General features: G+C 37.2%; 2 protein-coding genes across 4 annotated transcripts in view; one reads left to right on the top strand and one right to left on the bottom strand.

The window, feature by feature from the left end:
• CMSS1 (cms1 ribosomal small subunit homolog) overlaps positions 1 to 19,286 on the bottom strand; it is a 227,246-nt gene that overhangs the window by 194,066 nt on the left and 13,894 nt on the right. The gene's annotated exons all lie outside the window — the stretch shown is intronic.
• FILIP1L (filamin A interacting protein 1 like) overlaps positions 1 to 19,286 on the top strand; it is a 191,377-nt gene that overhangs the window by 160,870 nt on the left and 11,221 nt on the right. For all 3 annotated transcript variants that reach the window (XM_071433559.1, XM_071433558.1, XM_071433560.1), the window contains one exon: positions 8,697 to 11,433. In XM_071433559.1, coding sequence (XP_071289660.1) covers positions 8,697 to 11,433 — 2,737 coding nt within the window. The remainder of the gene's footprint in view (positions 1 to 8,696; positions 11,434 to 19,286) is intronic.

Below are 19,286 nucleotides of genomic sequence, written 5' to 3'. Positions count from 1 at the left end.
TTAAGTTTTCTGACAAAAAAGAAGAAATGGGGTGCCACCCAAGCCCAGTTTCAAACACTCAAAGTTTATTAAACATACACAGAGCTTCTTCAGGAAATAAGCACACCAGAAAAGGGGCTTACTTTTGTCTGAGGATGTATGTATGGTTTATGGGTGTGAACAGACAAAACCCTCAAGAAGTAATGGAATTTGAATCCTGCAAAGCAGTGACACCCCTATATAATTTCTGAGGAATGTTTGTCTAATTGTTTATAACCAGCCTTATTCCTCCAATCACTGGCAAACTCTCAGTCTTCCCTAACAGTGCCATTCAGTACTAAAGTATCTTTATTTAACTTACCATGTTTAATCTATGTCATTTAAATGAAAATTTCAGCACATAAATTCTTGTACACTGAGGATGAAGAGTGCATAATAAAGTTTTCAGACAAATTCCACCTGTCTATGAGCAAGTGGCCACTGAGCAGCTTATCCAGGGCTGGCAGCATGAGTAGGATGCCTTCAGTCCAAAAGAATAAGTGAGCATGGCAGTATGGAAAGTTCTCAGTTTTACCACTGCTGATGACTGATAATATAAGGCCATGGTTAGCATAAGAGATAGGCACAGTGCCTACTCTGCCCTTGGATGAAAATGCAGCTCCAGACATTTATTTTTGTATATAATGTGTGTTAAAATTGTTTTAGAGAACATCCAGTTCCTGTAAATGTTATGGGAAAATGACATTTATGACTAACCAGTCTCCTCCGAGTGATATGATGTGGCTGAGCGCCATTTTCTGTCATACCAAAAATATTAACTAATTGAAGTTAAAAAAAGTCTGCATAAATTAGATCCTTGCACAATTATGCCCAATTCTGGTCAAGACAGCAGCACAAGCACTGCCTCAGGTACCTCAGAACAGAACCCATTTTCCCACCTGTGCCCCTCTTAAAAACTTTCCATAAAAGAGGTCCACCTTGAACCTAGGCACTATGAAGTTACATACAGAATAAAAAATTTAAAAAAAAAATCACAGGATTTATCTATAGAAATTGCTTAAAGAAAACTCAAACTCTTAATATAAAACAGTATCGTTAAATTCAAGTGTAAAAATATGATGTAAGGGTTACAAACTTACAGCGAGCTGAAGCAACTGACTCATTCAGAGAATCAGAACTTCTGCAAACTCCTCAATCAACTGAAGGATGCAGAGTAAATAGCCAAGACAAAAACTCACACCTCCAAATATTACTCTTCCAGCAACAGTAAGCACAGCATAGCAGTGACAGCAGAGTAGTATTTGCCTTACACAAACCAAACGCACGTGGCTGGGATCATCAGTCTAGTAGCAGCCTCACCAGAAGTATCCACAACTTGGGCAAGCTGCACTCTCTTGTTTGTACCTAATCTTTCCATGGGGAGTGGGGGTGAAGACAGGCAAGGCTCCAAAGGACACTTTTCAGGAGCTGAGGTAACTCCTGTAACAGTTTTTCACTTGTTAAATCCTAGCAGGAGGCTGCAACGTTATGGATTCCTGGTACTGACACTCTGAATAGAAAATGCAAATCATTCACCTGCCCACAGGGTAAGGGGTGGATTAAGCCCTGACCTGTTTACCTCTGCAGTGTTGAGTGCTTTATCACATTGGTGATTTTAAAGACAGCTCAGTAACTGTAGTCAAGCAATAACATTCTACCAGGAATAACGCTTCAAGTATACACTTGAAGCAAAACTCAGGTTCATAAAGACACACAGTTTTTCCCATCAATTTAACTTGTTAGCATGCAACACCAAATGCAATCATTTCAATGACACTATTGTTTAAAAATCACAAATTATAAAAAACAATAGTTATCTTGGTTTATTTTGTGTAATTACTGCACTTAAAACATATAATAATAATTCTCAAAATCTGTTACAGTAAGTTAACACTATTTTTCCATTTTAATAAATCTGATGATCAAGCACAAAATTTCACTTGTTGAAGATGAAGACAAGACAGAAACAGGACCTGGATTAGTAACTGAAGAGTTCTGCCTCAGTCTTGTTGCTTTGACCCCTATACCACATCTCTTGTGGTTCATCTTTCCATTTCCTTCAGAAAGCTTTCCATCTGCAAAACTATAATTTGCTGGCTGACGTAAATTTGAAGAGTTCCAAATTCTGGTGTTGCATCTGAAATTACTGGCTTTATTTCTGACTTTACAGGCAGTATGGTGGGAGACCTTGAGAGAGATGGGTGAGGAAGGAGAAGGCAGTGAATACGCAATATATTTTAAAAAAAATCTGAATTACTAACTAACAAAACCCAAGTGCTGTTCCTGTGAGCTGGTTACCTTATTGAGGTATTTAGATTCAGAACAGAAGAAGATTAAGTCATGCTGTGTGCAGAATCATATGGCATTGAAATGCCAACAAGTAATAGATACTGACTTCAAAGAATACCTGAAATAGCTGTTAAATCTAGAAAGAGGAAAGAAGAAAGCAGAGTGCATCTCAAAAGCAGTGATACATCAGAGTCCAGCTCACAACTCATTGTGCCATGTTTTCTAATAAGCTGAATGCTGGGACCCAAGAGTTTTTAAGGCTAACTTCAAGTAAAGCTCATTAATATTGTGGTTTCTCAGGTTAGTGTTCATTTAAAATGTTTTCAGGATAAGCAGTCAAGTCAAAAAACAAACCAAACCAAAAACCTGCCAACAATTTAATAGGACAGCTCTTCTTCACTCCCACCTAAAAATCCCACGCCCACCACCCCATCATAATCTCAAATACTGTAGATGGCTGCCATTAGAAGATTAAAAATGAACATAAGAATTAATAATTTTCACTCTGACATTCAAATCCTTACTGTCACAGAAAGCATTAATGCTTTCTACAGAAGACTGATGTTTTGATAGGTGACTTCCAAGAACATCTAGATAAGGAAGGAATGTAATTCAAGATAGAAATTTTTTTTCTTAAATTGAGGGTTCATAATAAAAGAAAACTGAGTTTTAGTGCTGAAGTAAAATTACTTGAACTGGAAGTTATTCCAGTCTTAAATCTTAAATGAACCAATAAAAATTTGTTACAATTTTCTCACACCATTTACTGTCATCAAATTTACCCCAGATTTTTAACATTTATGAGTGCAAATATCCCTATATCACCAGTAAGACAGCAACTTAGTAGTTGTGAAATCATGGTCACAAACAACATCAGTGTTCCAGAATAGTTGATTTATAAAAGTATTATCCACATATGTTTACTCAGCATCACAGCTAAATACATCTGGTTATCCTGCGAAATTTTGCCCGTTAACCCAGAACTGGCAATACCATTCATCTTCTATGACTTTTATTAAGACTTGTAAAGCAAGTCAGCATTTTAAGCATCAGATAAAATGATAATTACCTGGTGATAGTCTGTGGAGTCATAAGAACTCACACCCCTCTCATTAAAATTTCTCATTTTATAAAAGAAACTTCCTTATTGGGAAATTTGCCTTACACAGCCTCTTGCAGCTGAGAACCCTTTATGGAGGTTTGTATCCTAGCATAAACGAATTCTTTGAAATTTACAGATGTAAATTAATGTAATGGAAAATAAATTTTAAAATAAGTATTAACATTCTGCTGGGAAGTGCTGACTGATTCAGATGAAGCCAGCAGATTACACAACAGCTATGGTATGTTGTTGCTGCTGTAATTTCAAAGGCTTTTGACTTTCTTTATGACAGGGGAAAAAAAAGCATTAATAAAGATAATAGAGTGCCATAAAAAAAAGCTGTAACGTGTCTTCATAAAAACTGCACATTGATAAATAGAACTGTAAGCAATGGAAAAGAAAAAAAATTAAAAATGCATAGCCACCCCAAGACCAGAAATACATTAACAAACACAAAATTTGTTTCAATGAACTGTGGAAGGCACAGACTGGCTTTCTTACAAAAATAAATATGTAACTGCACTGGTGTAAAAAAATTACAACAACTTGTAAGATTTACCAGAAATGATGAAGCATGTTTCTTCTCTTATTAAAAGCCAGACCATGTCTTATTGCTAACTGGGAAGAGTGCCTCAAAGGATGAGGCATGACTTCATCCACATTTAAAAGCTTTCAGCTTAAAGCTTTTACTTGCTTTGTACCATGGGAAATTCAAGCATACGTCTAAAAACTTTAGAAGTGAGTGTCCCATGTAATAACCTGTAGAATCTCTCATAAACCACATCTTTCATCTGTGGAAGGGTAAAGAGCATGACCTAGTTAAAAATATGCATCTTTATGGTTAAAAAAAAAAAAAGAATCACAGAAATTAAAATTCACTATAATTTCTGAAGAATGGTCTGATACAGATATTGACAATATGTACATTAAAAACTCCACAACACTGGAGAGGAAAGACAAAAGCTGAGGTTTACAAACCAGTATCTATTTCACTTGCATCCTTAGAAGACAGCCTTCTCTAAAGTTGTCACTACAACATTGCTTTAACAAACAAACAAAATTAATTTTTATTCTTATTATTCAAAGAATAACTAAATCCAGAACTAAAAAAAAAAAACAAAAAAAACCCAAAAAAACCAAAAAAAAACCCAAAAACCAGAAGTGTTGCAATCTCAGCTTCCAGTACTTTCTTCGGTTTCTGTGAAACTTAGAATTCTGTAAAAACATAAATTAAACAATCTCCATGTAATACAGGTCACCCCAGGAAAATGGAAAGTCCCTCTTAAAGACAAAATGTTATGACAGTGAACTGTTATGGGAGTCTATACATTTTGTAGAGAATACAGTCATTTTGTTGCCAAATATAATGTAGTGTAGCTCAAGTTATATGCACTTGGAAAAAATGAAGAAAAACAAGACAACACAATTAAATGTAGGTTGTTAACACCAAGAAGCTGTAGCCTGCATGCTGAGGGAAACAACTACAATGAACAGAGGAGAGCTGAGAAATACAATTTCTTCCAGGAAATAAAGGAGCAGTTAACTGGTACTGCAAGTAAGTACAATATTAAGCCACAATAAAGCAATAATTTATAACAGAAGCTCTGAAGTAATAAGACACTGCCCTGACCCTTTAACTACCTATCAGTCATGTTCATAAAAACAATTTTCAATGTCTTTGCTGGCCTCAGTTCAGAAAGGGTTGTTGTAATCCTGTCAACTGCTTAGAGCTGTGTAAAAGCTTTGTCTAAATGATATACCTACTTTTGCCTGATATAAAAATACATGATCATGAAATTTAGCTGGCAAAGAAAATGATAAAAATATTTTATTGGACAGGGGAGTGTCTGTTCTTTTAAAAAAATATTATTTATTTGAGCCAACTTTTTTGACCTTTGCATATTTTCAGTAGAATTGTGCTCTCAGATACTCTGGATACTGTTCTTCAGGAAGACAGCATTTTGGATGAAGTTAACACAAAGTATTTTTACCCTATCACCAAAGTCACTAAGTGCTATTATCAGTTAAAGCACTTCTTCAAGCACATGACTTCTTAATTAAGATAATTTACATAACCAAGCACTGACCCACAGAACTCAGGTTCCAAAAAAAAAAAAAAAAAAAGCCCTGACCAAAATGAAGCAGTTAATTTAAGAACACAAGCAAACAAATAAATAACACCAAAACTCCCCAAACATTTTAGGGTCCTCTTCCATTCCTAAGTGCATATGTGCAGACACAGTCACTGTGACCTTCTGAACCATGAAACAGGAACCCAGCAGCTAAGGAAAATTCTTTGCAAATATTAACAGACTCCCAGTTGACTTCTTAAAATATCAATCTTGATCCAAGAAATCACTATCTATTCAGCAGTGTTGAGGGTATTTTCTATATAAGAATATATGACTAAGCATACAGTTATCAAAAGCAAGTGAATGACACAGTATCAAAAAATATACCATGCTTAATACATTCCTTTTTTCTTTCTAGAAACACATTGAAATCCTTTAACTCCTAGTTGCTGAGCTATGGTCTTCACCTCAATCAAGTGATTATATAGAAGCATTCTTAAAAAATGAAATAGATCTCAGTTATTACAAATATTTACTTGTGAGTCTGTTTGAATGTTAAAACTGCATTTTGTCTTTTGAATGAAGGAATAATTTTTAAATACCCAAAGTCTTTTGGCATGACCAAAGAAACAGACTCTCTTGAAAATCCTTACACAACAATCCAGGTACCAGTAATAATGGGACTTTTGTTCAAATAGCCCATGCAACACAGACTTCACCAGATTTGACTTGATTGTCAACTTATTATATTTATGTAAAATCATCTATTTGAATAATAAAAAATGTAGAGAGCATCTCTATGAAAATTACAATTGTTTGTTACTATTTGGCCTAAGAGCTTTTTCTAAAGCAATGTAAGAGGCATGACTTCCTGGATCATTGAGACTTTCATTTGGCCAGAGAGGTATCAACTAGTTAATATGGAAGGGTTGGGTAAAACACTGATTACACCTAAGGTATTAATGACCACAGCTAAATCTGCCTTAAAAAAATAAATTACAGTGAAGCAAGCTAAAATAAATCAAATGCTAGTAAGTCCAAGTAACCATATTAGTATGTCTTAACTTCATGCACACACTCAAAACCTGAGTTCATTCCAAATGAAATTTTTAGTTGTGCTTCTGTTATGGTTTTATAGCTATGGCAACGGTAAATCATCAATTGAACTTCACTACTAAAGCATTCAGAGACAAGGGTGGGGAGGGAAAAAAGATTTTTACCCTAAAAAGAATTAGAACTGAAAGTAGCCCTGAAAAGGGGACTGAAGTTTATATACCATGAACACAGTAAAAAGCTGCCTTTGAGATGGTGCAGTCGTCCCCCCGTCAACCAGCAGCATTCCTTCAAACTCATTTTACAAACCTCTCCCTCTCCATTTATACATTTTCATATCTGTTTTCCCCATTATGTTAATTGACTGTTGTACAGAATTTGTGACTGCTTCAAGTCTTTGATGTTTATGGCTACTTCCTATTCTGTTAATTTTTCATACAAAGCATTTTATTACATTCAACATAGTGCAGCTTAGGCACTAAAATAGAAACAGTAGGGACTGTGAAGATGTTATAAGAAATTTTATTGTCATGGATTTCAATACAACATCACCATTAAATCAGACAAGTCTGGTGGACTGTAATACAATGGCAAGGACTTCCTCTCTGTGCAGGAAAATTACATTGCTTCCAAAGGGGATGCTGCTGAGGCAGCCTATTGCCAAGGAATAGATGCCTTCTGTCAGTCAACAGCTAATTAAAAGCTGTGCAAGGGAGGCCCTTATCTAAGCTCTTCCTGAACTAAAAGGGAGGCTGCAACAGGAACTTGTCAGTGGGAAACTGTAAAGACTCATCCCTTGCACATGGACATCACAACAGTGACCCAAGACAAATGTGGAACTCCTATGTTTCAGCAGCAACTTCTAGACAGCTGTCATCATATTTCAGAGGGGGAAAGAAATAAAGATTAATGGGTGCCTAAACAGTCATCCTGTACAAGTACAGTCTTGATAACCCAATCATTTCCTTCACATGATCTACACAACTGAGTCTGTACCATTCTTATAAACATCATACAAATTCTAATTCTTTATTACTTCAACCTAGGCTTTTCAGATTTTGTGTAATACCAGAATATATTTATCTTGACTGTAGGAAAAATGTAATTGAAAGGAGGCATATGTGCTGGCCAAACCTAATCACACTTTAGATGAACTCCACAAGCATCTCCTTGACAAAGAAAGGTCCACAAAAGAACCTAAGAAGTTGAGGTATTTGGAAGTTTCTTAGGCTCTTGCATAAACAAACACACAACCTTATCCCAAGTCTCTTGCTGATTAAGTATGTTGCATCTCAATAAAGACTGAGTACTAACAAACTTGTAAAACTAATTTTGCAAAATCATCATGAAAACCTTCAAGAATCATGTAAAAGCAGCGATGCACTGAGGCATATCTGCAAATCCAGGCCTAACACACATTAAGACATTTGAGCTTTGTTAAGTTGTAAAGGCACTACTGAATACTTGCTTATCTGCTGACTGCATTTGTGTGTATGTATTAGACATGAAGTCACAAGGCCTGCACTGTCACTAAGGACAGTCTTACCTAATTTTGCTCTGGTGTGCTGCTCAGGAATTCACATTAGGCAGTCTAACTACCCTTTGTGGCTACATTTCCTTCACATACTCAAATGTCCTTAAGGTTTCAGAATGGTTTATAAGTAACAAAGCTAGGAGGTTTATGATGCTGTAAATTATATCTGCCCTTGAGGCCTGCACTGACCTAATTTCTCAAGCATTATAATAATCACATTTTTTTTAAAAAAGGCACACACAACACAAATACACACAAAAAACCAGACAAAGATTGCAGGGACATATCTAGCCTCAGCAAACAGCCGAGAGAAGTGCAGTTCCAAGTGCAGAAAAACAGAATAGTTTTGTTGCACTGATCCCTGTCAAAAGTTGCAAATGTAATAATTACAGAGGCACAACTAGGAGTTGCTAAGTCTAAATGATCATGCTGAAGTGTTCATTACAAAAGAACTTCTGAATAGTAAAAAAGGCCAGTGGGCACTTCCAAATAATGCTGCAAAGAGAGGTCTGCCTGTAGTTACAGGTGGATGTTCATGGACATGTGGCAGAAATGTCGTAGTATTTCAAGTGTGTTTTTAAATGCCCACTAAAATGGCTACAAAATACAATATTATTTCGTCCCACAGATTGAAAAAGCTTCTTGAACAAGAGACAGTATATCAAGCAAAAAAAGAAAAGGAAAACAACAAGAAAATATCTAAACTGAAAGAAGAATTGACTAAACTGAAATCCTTTGCTTTAATGGTGGTGGATGAACAGCAAAGACTCACTGAGCAGGTGAATCAACAAAGTAAAAAAATTCAAGAATTAACCACTTCTACAAAACAAGCACACGAAAAGCTGACTTTTGCTGAAGCAAAAATTCAAGAAGAGAAACAGAAATCCAGCAGGCTGGAGGCCGAAATTCACGCCCAGAGCAGTAAGATTTCCCAAGACCAAGAAGCAATGATGGCCAAACTAACCAATGAAGACAGCCAGAATCGCCAGCTCCGGCTCAAATTAACAACTCTCAGCCGGCAAATTGATGAGCTGGAAGAGACCAACAAATCTTTACGAAAAGCAGAAGAAGAACTGCAAGACATAAGGGATAAGATAAACAAGGGAGAGTGTGGGAACGCTGCACTTATGACTGAAGTAGAAGAACTACGGAAACGACTGCTGGAGATGGAAGGAAAAGATGAAGAGCTCACAAAAATGGAAGATCAGTGCAGAGAACTTAATAGAAAGTTAGAACAAGAAGCATCGCAGAGTAAGAACCTTAAAGGGGAAGTGGATAAACTTAATAAAAGAATTATGGAGCTGGAGAAACTAGAAGATGCTTTCAACAAGAGTAAACAGGAATGTTACTCCCTGAAATGCAACCTAGAAAGAGAAAAAATTTTAACAAAGCAGTTGTCCCATGAGCTGGATGGTTTAAAAGCTAGAGTTGGTGAGCTTGAAGCAATTGAAAGCAAGTTAGAAAAAACTGAGTTTACACTTAAAGAAGATTTAACAAAGCTGAAGAGTTTAACAGTGATGCTTGTGGATGAAAGAAAAACTATGGGTGAAAAAATAAAGCAAACAGAAGAAAAGCTGCAAGCTGCAACTTCTCAGCTTCAGGTGGAACAAAATAAAGTGATGTCAGTTACAGAGAAGCTGATGGAGGAAAGTAAAAAGGCACTGAAATCAAAATCTGATGCAGAGGAAAAAATGTCCAGTGTTACAAAAGAAAGAGATGAATTGAAAAACAAACTCAAAGCAGAAGAGGAGAAAGGAAGTGATCTTGTTTCCAAAGTGAATATTCTAAGTAAAAGACTTCAGTCCCTGGAAGATGTTGAAAAAGAGTTTCTTAAAAGTAAACGTAAGGAGAGTACTAAATCTAGCACCTCCTTGCAGCAGGAAAACAACATAATCAAAGAGCTTTCTCAAGAAGTTGAGAGGCTTAAGCAGAAGCTCAACGAAATGAAGTCAGTAGAAGATGATCTTATGAAAACTGAAGATGAATTTGAGTGTCTAGAACGAAAATATGTCAGTGAACAGGACAGAGCCAGGCTCCTCTCAGAGGAGTTGGAGGCTGTGAAAATGGAATTGGCGAGGTATAAATTAACAGAAAAGGCAGAGTCCAATCAGGAGCGCCTTTTCAAGAAACTCAGAGAAGAGGAAGCTAAATCGAGTCACCTTTCCAGAGAAGTAGATGCACTGAAAGAGAAAGTTCATGAATGCGTGGCAACAGAAGACTTAATCTGTCACCTGCGAGGTGATCACACAGTCTTGCAGAAGAAACTCCTCCAGCAAGAAAACAAAAACAGGGAGTTAGCAAGAGAAATGGAGAGCCTCACGAAAGAACTGGAGAGGTACAGATCCTTCAGCAAGAATATCAGGCCTGGTCTCAATGGAAAGAAAATTCCAGATGTGCAAGTTTTTTCTAAAGAAATCCAAACAGATCCAGCAGACAATGAACCACCCGATTACAAAACCCTCATGCCTTTGGAGCGGACGGTCATAAATGGGCAGCTCTATGAAGACAGTGATAATGAGGAGGAACAAACAGCGTCTTTCAAAAGCAACTCATCTACGGCAAATGCTGCAAACAAAAAATTATGGATCCCTTGGATGAGGTCCAAAGAGAGCCATCCTCAAAATGGAAAGATACACACAAAGCAAAATGGAAACTGTGCACAGACTGGAGATCTAGTGCTAAGCCATACACCTGGCCAACCCCTTCACATAAAAGTAACTCCAGACCATAGACAGAACACAGCAACCCTTGAAATAACCAGTCCTACCACTGAAAGCCCTCACTCCTACACCAGCACAGCAGTTATACCCAACTGTGGCACTCCAAAGCAAAGAATAACCATTATTCAAAACGCCTCCTTAACACCTGTAAAATCAAAAGCAGGAGAAGGTTACATGACCCCAGAGCATGCAATTTCTCCTATTACTATGACTACTACTTTTTCAAGATCTCAAACTCCTGAATCGTGTGGTTCTTTAACTCCTGAAAGAACAATGTCCCCTTTGGCTTTGCCTGGCTCAAGTTCTCAGGAACAAACACTCTCCTCGGAGCCTTTGGAAATGGGAGCCAAGCACGCTGTTTTTAGAGTATCCCCAGACAGGCAGTCATCATGGCAGTTTCAGAGATCTAACAGTACAGGATCAAGTGTAATAACTACTGAGGATAACAAGATCCACATTCATTTAGGAAGTCCTTATGTGCAAGCTCTCACCGCTTCCAAGCCCATCAGCCCTTGCAATGCAGTGCAAGACAACAGAACTCCAGCACTAGCTAATGGCCTACCCACTAAGCCCACCAATAAAATCACCAGCAGTATTACTATCACACCAACAGCCACTCCTCTTCCACGGCAATCACAAATTACAGTAAGTAATGTCTATAACTGACCCCCATCCATGCTGACACCCTTACCAGCAACCCATCCTGTTTTTCATCCCAGCAAGAATTATTTGGAACAGCCTCTTTGGGAAAGATCTGTGCATGAACTATACAGCAGCATATGGAACTAACGTTAAGTTTTGCCTGCTTAGTGTTATCAAGTGTGCACTTACTGTATATCCTCTCATTGAAATACAGTTATGTAAAATATTTAGTCTTGCACTTGTATAAATGCATCTTTATGTATTGCCATTTTCAAAAATAACTCACATTACTTTTGACTGCAACTTGCCTTGGTGAAATATTTTAACATTACAAAAAACAGTAAATAATTGATTATTTTCATCATTGCTTGCTGAATATTTTTTGTTTGTTATGTGTGGTTTGTATTTTTTCTGCATGTATGGTAGAATTTGAATTAAGCCATAATACTGCCTGCTAACTTCAGATAAGACTTGTTTCATTATCTTCCCTTCTATTTCCCAATTCCTTCTAGCCTTCTCATTTCAGGTAATTATCACTACATCATACACAAAATATTATGTATTGTATAACAATGTTTGGTTAAAACTCTTTTTAAACCCTCATGCAAACTTTGCTTGTAAGTGAACCAAGTTCAGAAGCTTGTATCACAAAGTAATTCTCCCCAAACAAGGTTTTTTTCCTAATACAATAGAAAAACTGCAATCATTTAGGTATGCTGTAAAACAAGAAACAGCAACATTTGTTTTTCTAAACAATAACTCAGGAGAATAGATGTACATACAATATTCAGATTCCATCTAAACTCCTGGCCACAAATCCGACAAACAGTATACATCACACAAGTACTCTGAAGAAGAAACAGGATTACCAAACTATGGGATACCTTTGTGTTTTTTACTTCACAGACAGACAAAGTTTGGCAGAAGCATTAAGAAGCAACAGTAGATCAAGCCTCCAAAGATGCAGGCCTCTGGGTCTGGGATAAACAGGAGTGCCATACAGAATTGACAAAACAGGTTAAGGTAGTTCAGTGACAATTACAGTACTTGTGCCTAGGAAAAGCACAGAAATGTAATGTGCCAAACAGTCAATTTAAATTTCCCATGAAATATTGCTAGTGGTGGAACAGCTTCACATACAATGTTAATCAGTCCAGAAGATCTGGAATGCACTCTCAAACTCTTTTTTTCACAAAAGCTGTACGCTCCAAATCTAAATTGTAACAATTGTTCTTATTCTAAAAAGTTCTATTCTTTTCTATTCTATTGTATTATTCTAAAAAAGTTCTATTCTCTTTTCTATTCTATTCTATTATTCTAAAAAAGTTCTATTCTAAATGCCCATAAATTTGATGCTTTCAGGGGGGTGGTGGTAGTATGTATTAATTTAAAAAAATTAAAAACTGTAACCTCCTGCAATCAACAAGAAACTTTGCAAGTAAGCAGAAAGTCCCTATTCACTAAACCCTTATCTTCATTCTGCCTATATTCCCCAGAGGAAAAAAATATTTCTGCAGTATAACTTAGCAACGGATTCAGCAAAGAACCTTGGCCCATGATCTTACATAAAAAGGGGACTTTTATCATTTTAAGTCCTTTTGATTGACAGGAAATTAAATGTTTATAACTGTAGATAATAACTACTTTTAGAACAGTTTCTATTGAAAAGCAAAGTCCACTGCCCATGTACACTTTTTTTCAGTAAACAGTGGGAAGAAAAAAAAATTATATAAGATATGTGATAGAAATGGATAATAACATATGTATTACAGTTGAACAATGGCAATTTCAAAAAGAGAAGTTGTTTGTGGAACTGCATAACCCCAGTTTATATAATCTGAAGTTACTAGGCTTCATAAAAGGTTCCTCTTCCTTGTTTTGTCTCCCTCTATCTCCATGGCTGCACAAGTGAGCTCTGACCAAGACCTAGGTCAGAAGGAGTACATAGTTTTATTCTGCAAAGCAAACTTCAACTCACACCTACTTCAGCAAAAGTTGCTGAAGAAGACAGCAGCCAGAACTCAGGAAAAGCAAAATCATATAATTTTTAGAGCATGTTAATTAAACGAACAAGTTACATAATTAAATTCAGGCTGCACATTCTTAACTGCAGGGCTCAGTTAAGAGCCCAAAAATCAGTACCTTCAAAATACATTCTCTGCACTTCTGTTCTTTAGGATCCTGCATATCCTGCTGCTCTATACATAAGATCTCTGCAGGAACACATTACAAGCATGGTACTGAATAACTGTGTCTGAAGAAGTCACTTGCCAGCATACTAACAGACACCAAATTCTCCAGAAATTAAAGGACTAATGCTTGTCCTCCAGAGACACTAAAATTTTCTTCAGTTAGACCTAAAAAACATATAGGAAAAAAATTTCAGATCTATCTTCAAAAATACAGAGAAGTGTGTTTATCATTAACCACCTGGCCATCTGTTAGAACATCTTATAAAAGAAAAGTACAAATAAGGGCATAGCAATAAGCACGCATAGTCCTTTGGACAGTTACCAAGCTCTTATGAATAAGGAAGTTCAGCCTTTAAAGCTAACATCTAGAAAACCTAGATGAAAGTTCACACCATTTATAAGTATAATCATTTAACAGGCAGTACTTCTGTCCCTGTCCTACACTCATAATTATGTACTCATAATTAGTAACTGTCTAATTAACAAAAAACAATGGAAACAGCCACTCATGACCATTAACTCCTACGTAAGAAGCATCAGCACTGCCTGGAGATGAAATTGCTACATTTCCTGAAAATGCACCTTGATTAAGGGATGCTTACGTCCCCCTACTGATGAAACAACCTCTGTGTAGATTTAACTGACTTCACAGCAAAATTTTTGTCAGTCATTCCAACAGATAAAAAAATCAAATAATTACTTTTGCCTGAAAATAAGGTTTGCACAATGGAACAGGTTTGTTCGGTTTGAATTGCCAAGATCAATTTCAAAGCAGAGAAAATAAGCACCTGGATGTATTTGCTGAGAGCTGAAACGTAATTGTTTAAACAGAAAGAAGTTAGCTGCAATTTTATCATAAAAGAGCAAACAGAAAGCATAGCTAAAGGAATCAAATTATTGATTTACAAATTAACCTCGAGTTGTTCGGATCACCACTCCATATTTCAGAGTATTCCCATTTTGCTGAGTGGGAATAGCCACCTGCTTCCTTGGCAGACAATAAGAAAACAGCAGAGCAAGGAGAAATGTGACTAAGTTATCTGCACATTGATTCAAGCACTCTGAACAAAAACATCAAGCATAACCATATTAAAGTTTGACAAGTAAGGCAGCTTTTCTAGGATTTCAACTACTCTGTAAGTGGTAAGTATTGCTGTTAATTTGGAGGCTGAGACACTTTTGCTTTCAGCAGTTGCTTAAATGCCCAAAGTCTGACAGGTATGTAATGGTTCATTTAAATGTTATGGGGAAATAAGGTCACATAACAAGAAGCATATATCAGAGGGATTAAGCTGTGAAAGAGAGCATAAAAACAGTTTTCAGCAGATCATAATATCAATTCTTCTCTTTTCCAAAACTCTTGGCAAGCATCTCTAAGGTCTAAACATCTACCCTTTCTCCTTTATGTTTAGTTCCCAGAAAAAGGGAGAATTAACTGATTACAAAATGACAGCAGTTACTAGCCCACTTTCCTTCACTCTGTTGGGTTTATTTCAGTGAATGATCAAACAAACACAAGAGAAGGCAGCACCAACACTTTGGTGTTTATATGTGATTAAATTTCTCAGAAGAAATACTTGCAATTTTTGTCCCTTCGGGGAGGATGGATAAGGGGAGGGAGGGAAAAGGAGGAAAAACAAAAAGAAGAGAATACCAAGTGATAATGGTAATCTGAGACCAAAGCACCCATCCATCAACTCTGAGGTAGTATTTCAAGTTATTTAAAGACCTCCTTCAAGCCACTAATTAAGAAAATGAATTGTCAAAAATTAGAGGAGCAGACTGCTAATCTGCCTGATCCAAAGCACCGTAGCTAATATGGTGTCTGGGGACAGTATGTAAGGCTGTAATAAGAAAAAGATCTGTATGTAAGCATTTCATGCAGGGATTAGGAAGGCATGCTCCCCACACTAGGGAAAAAATAATCAGAAACAGAATTGTACAGCTCTATTTTCTGAGTAAGATTCAATGGATGCTGCAGGGTTAGATGATGGAAACGGAAGAACCATCTGCAGGATGACTTTGTCCCTAGGAAACAGATATTGAGACAGGCAAAACAAAAACTGACAACTGCCTAATCTCCAGGCTTAAGAAAAGACTACCAAAACATTATGTTACCAAGAAACAGAAGAGAAAAAGATCCTATGGTTCAAATACAGCACAAGTGGGTGTGTAAAAATGTTTTAAAATTAACACCAAGTACTTATAGTGGGAAAGTGCTCAAAAAAAAAAAGACCATAAAAATTTAGGCAGCACGAAGCATTTTCACAGATCTGCAGCCAGTGGCTGTGACATGAAGCTGAATTCTCTCTGTGCTGTAGCTAGCACATTATCCAATGACCCACCATACTGTGGGCACTCAGAAAGCCTCAAATAGCAGAGCTGCCAACTGAATAGTATTCTCTTCTGACCACAAAGCAAAGTATTCTTGAGAAACATTTTTTGAGTGCAAGTGAAAAGGCCTCTTTTAATCAATGTCTCTTCATTTCCCATGCAGTGGTCTGACATCAACAGGATCTTCAAACAGGGATGGGCCAAAGAATCTCCCTCCCCTTTTTTGCCCCTACCTCAACCCAAATTACAAAATACTGCCCTTTCAGCTGTGCTGTCACCACTTCCAGAAGGCAGCACTGCGAACCAGGTCAAGAAACTAACCTGGATATAAAAACACAAAAGCAAAACCACAAACAAAAGGCCATATGCCACAAATCCTCATTAAACAAAACAGAACAAACACCAAACAACCTCAACAAAACAGGATCCATTTCACAGCACAGCTTTATAAAAGAGCTACATCAGCATAACTGAATGGACAAGCAAAAAGGAAAAAGGAGCATCTTGTAGTGCAATCACTGCCAAAGTCCTGGACCCATCACCATTGTCTGCAGAGATACAATGTAGCACACACAAATACATCACAAAGTGCTTCAAATATACAACAAACATTCAGAAGTCCCATTTAAATAATTCTGTATCTCTTGGGAGAGAAGTTAATTGACTTGTGCAAAATCTGAGTGAGGGAGCTTCAAATGTGATTAGTACCTACATTTTATTATCCTTAACTGTCTCATACTCCAGCCACTATAGGTCATGTTTTGTCCTGAAAAGCCTCAATCTTAGCTGGACAAAAGGTAGAGTCTTTTGTTTTAATTAGCATTTTATGTATATTAGGAAAAAACATATATAAACTGAAAACAGGACTCTGATTAACACACCTTTTAATATGGCCTTCCAAGAGAGAAACAGCCTACTAACAGACAGAGAAAAGCCAAGATGGTAAAAGCAAGAGAGTCTTTTTCCTTCTCCATGCAGAACCTCTCACCTTTTCACCATAAAAATTTGCTAACATGAGGAAAACATACTCAAAGCTTTTCAACAGACAATATTGATAATGAAGACATTTTCACATTAAAAGGCAGGTATGTGTATAAGAGCAGTTTCAAACACCTTTTAAAACCACCTTAAAAATACCCAAACACAAATATGTGCCCCCAGTCTGTACTGAATGATCCTCCACTGCCAAGGAACTTTCTCAACACATGGCATAGCAGCTTTAAACCAAGGGCACTGCTGGTCTCACCCTGTATTCTCTCCATCAGCAGTGACACCTGCTGGAACACATCTGTGCCAGCACACCCCTGTGTGGGACACAACTGCAATTGCAGTGTGCTTAGTGTGCTAAAAAAGCCACACTTCTGCACCCCAAGTGCCCTATCAAGGTGCCAGGGACCCCTTGGACTTTCAAGGGGCAAAAGGAAGATTAGCAATGAACAGTTGTTCATTGCAGCTGCATGACAATGCTGATCAGCCAGCCCCAGGTAACCCTGGAGTTAATCCACATCATAACCTTACCCATCCCTGCATCTTGTCAGTTATCAATTAGAAATGAGTCTTTAAGTTATCCAAACTCTAAAATAATATCATCACACTTGCCAGTGAAGACATGTCCCAAGAAAAGCAGGGCACACAACAGAATTTTAGAAACTGTAAAAAACCTGTCTCCAACCATTCTTCTTTTCCCCATCACCAGAAAGTAGATTTAAACTCTGCATTCAGGAAATTAGATCACAGCAACACATTCAAGTGCATTAGTGTAAATTATGCCACATGTATGGAAATAATTTTTAATATTAATATTGCTTTTTCTGTCAAATATGCTATATTATTGAAATCAAGAGAGCTGCAATAAAGCAAATATCAGCAGAAGAGTAGAAGACACATAAAATAGAGCTTAAAATGGATGTCAGGACATTTTTGAGCCTATTTCCTCACTATAACTTGACTTAAAACCTTCCAAATAAAAACCTAGTAGATATAGTCCTAAAAAACTTCTGCAATGCCAGCTTTACAGTTACCCAGGAATCTGGAACAGGGCTAAAATAGCCGTGTCATTAAGAATCTTGCTAATTTCTAAACTAAATTGATGTTGCTGAAATTGTACTCCAGTATTCTCTTTCCTGTCCCCCCACTGGACTTTGAAAATTATTTTCTCTGCAACACATATTAGAAGACAATTATCACATTGCTTCTCAGTTTTGTTTTCTTCAGATTAAACAAACCCAATTGCTCTTCCACTTAATAGCTCAAGTACTATGACTCTAGATTATTGAGGAGTCATTTTTCCCTCTGCTGAGCTGTTTATATGGTGTGACAATGCAGTGAGCCAAGCCAGACACCAGCCTGGCACAGGTCTTGCCCTAAGTGGGACAGTGAGAGTAAGGATTACACTGCTCCTGCTCACATATCTCAGTATAGTCACACACACAGCTGTGCTGCATGAAAGGGAACTCAGAGCAACTGAGACTTCACACTTTGGATTCCTAGAAAACAAATGCCAGTATGTAGCAAAAGAAAAGTAAAGAAAGGGAAGCATCTAAATGCTCTGTGCAGTTGAGGATGCCTAACCAGAAATTTCAGCCAAAGCTGTCTGGCTTGGAGACCAAAGGGAATATTCAAGTTTATCACTTAATCTTAACTCCTTCTCACTTGCAGACCTGGCTTTCTTTCTGACTGCATTCAATCATCCAAGAACAAACTCAAGTCTGGCAAGAGGCACGCTTGTGCACATACAGACATGACTTCTGAGTAAAGGATCTTCAGCACCATCCCCTGGACACTTTGACTAAAGCTGCAAGTGATACTCAAATTCTTAAACTAAAACTTTAAGCAGTGAGAAAGAAACTTATCTAAAGTTATTTCTCCTAGATCAAGTGCTACAATGATGTTAAAAAAAAGGAAAACTTACAGCATAAATACTACATGCTCCCCTCATTTAAACTAATAAAGTTCAAACAGGAAGCAAAGCACACGTCATACTTTCAGAAGGAAAAGGAAAGGATTAGGACCAAAAGCAGGAGAACTACTTCAACAGTACAGAAACAAATATTTTCTCTCCTTGACACTCCCACACACACTTGCCTTAGCCCACTCCCTAAAGCAAGCATTGCATTGTGTTAAAAGCTGGCCCTGTTCCCAATGGAGGAGAAAAAAAGGTGGGTATGGAATACACATCCTGATATTTCAGAACATGCTTTCTCCATTGTCTTCTTGAAATCAGAAGGGCCATTTTCACATTAATGTGAACATTTCTCAATTGTCACCTGTGCTAGTGTTTGTCCCCATCCTTGAAGTACCCACTGTCATTTGCTGAGACAACAAATGTAG

The sequence above is a fragment of the Agelaius tricolor genome, unplaced genomic scaffold (genome assembly GCF_023055355.1).
Source record: "Agelaius tricolor isolate 1412-34295 unplaced genomic scaffold, bAgeTri1.0.p SCAF_9, whole genome shotgun sequence".
NCBI classification, from domain to species: Eukaryota; Metazoa; Chordata; class Aves; order Passeriformes; family Icteridae; genus Agelaius; species Agelaius tricolor.
Note: the sequence above shows the minus strand (reverse complement) of the source record. Positions and strands in the feature narration are given on the sequence as shown.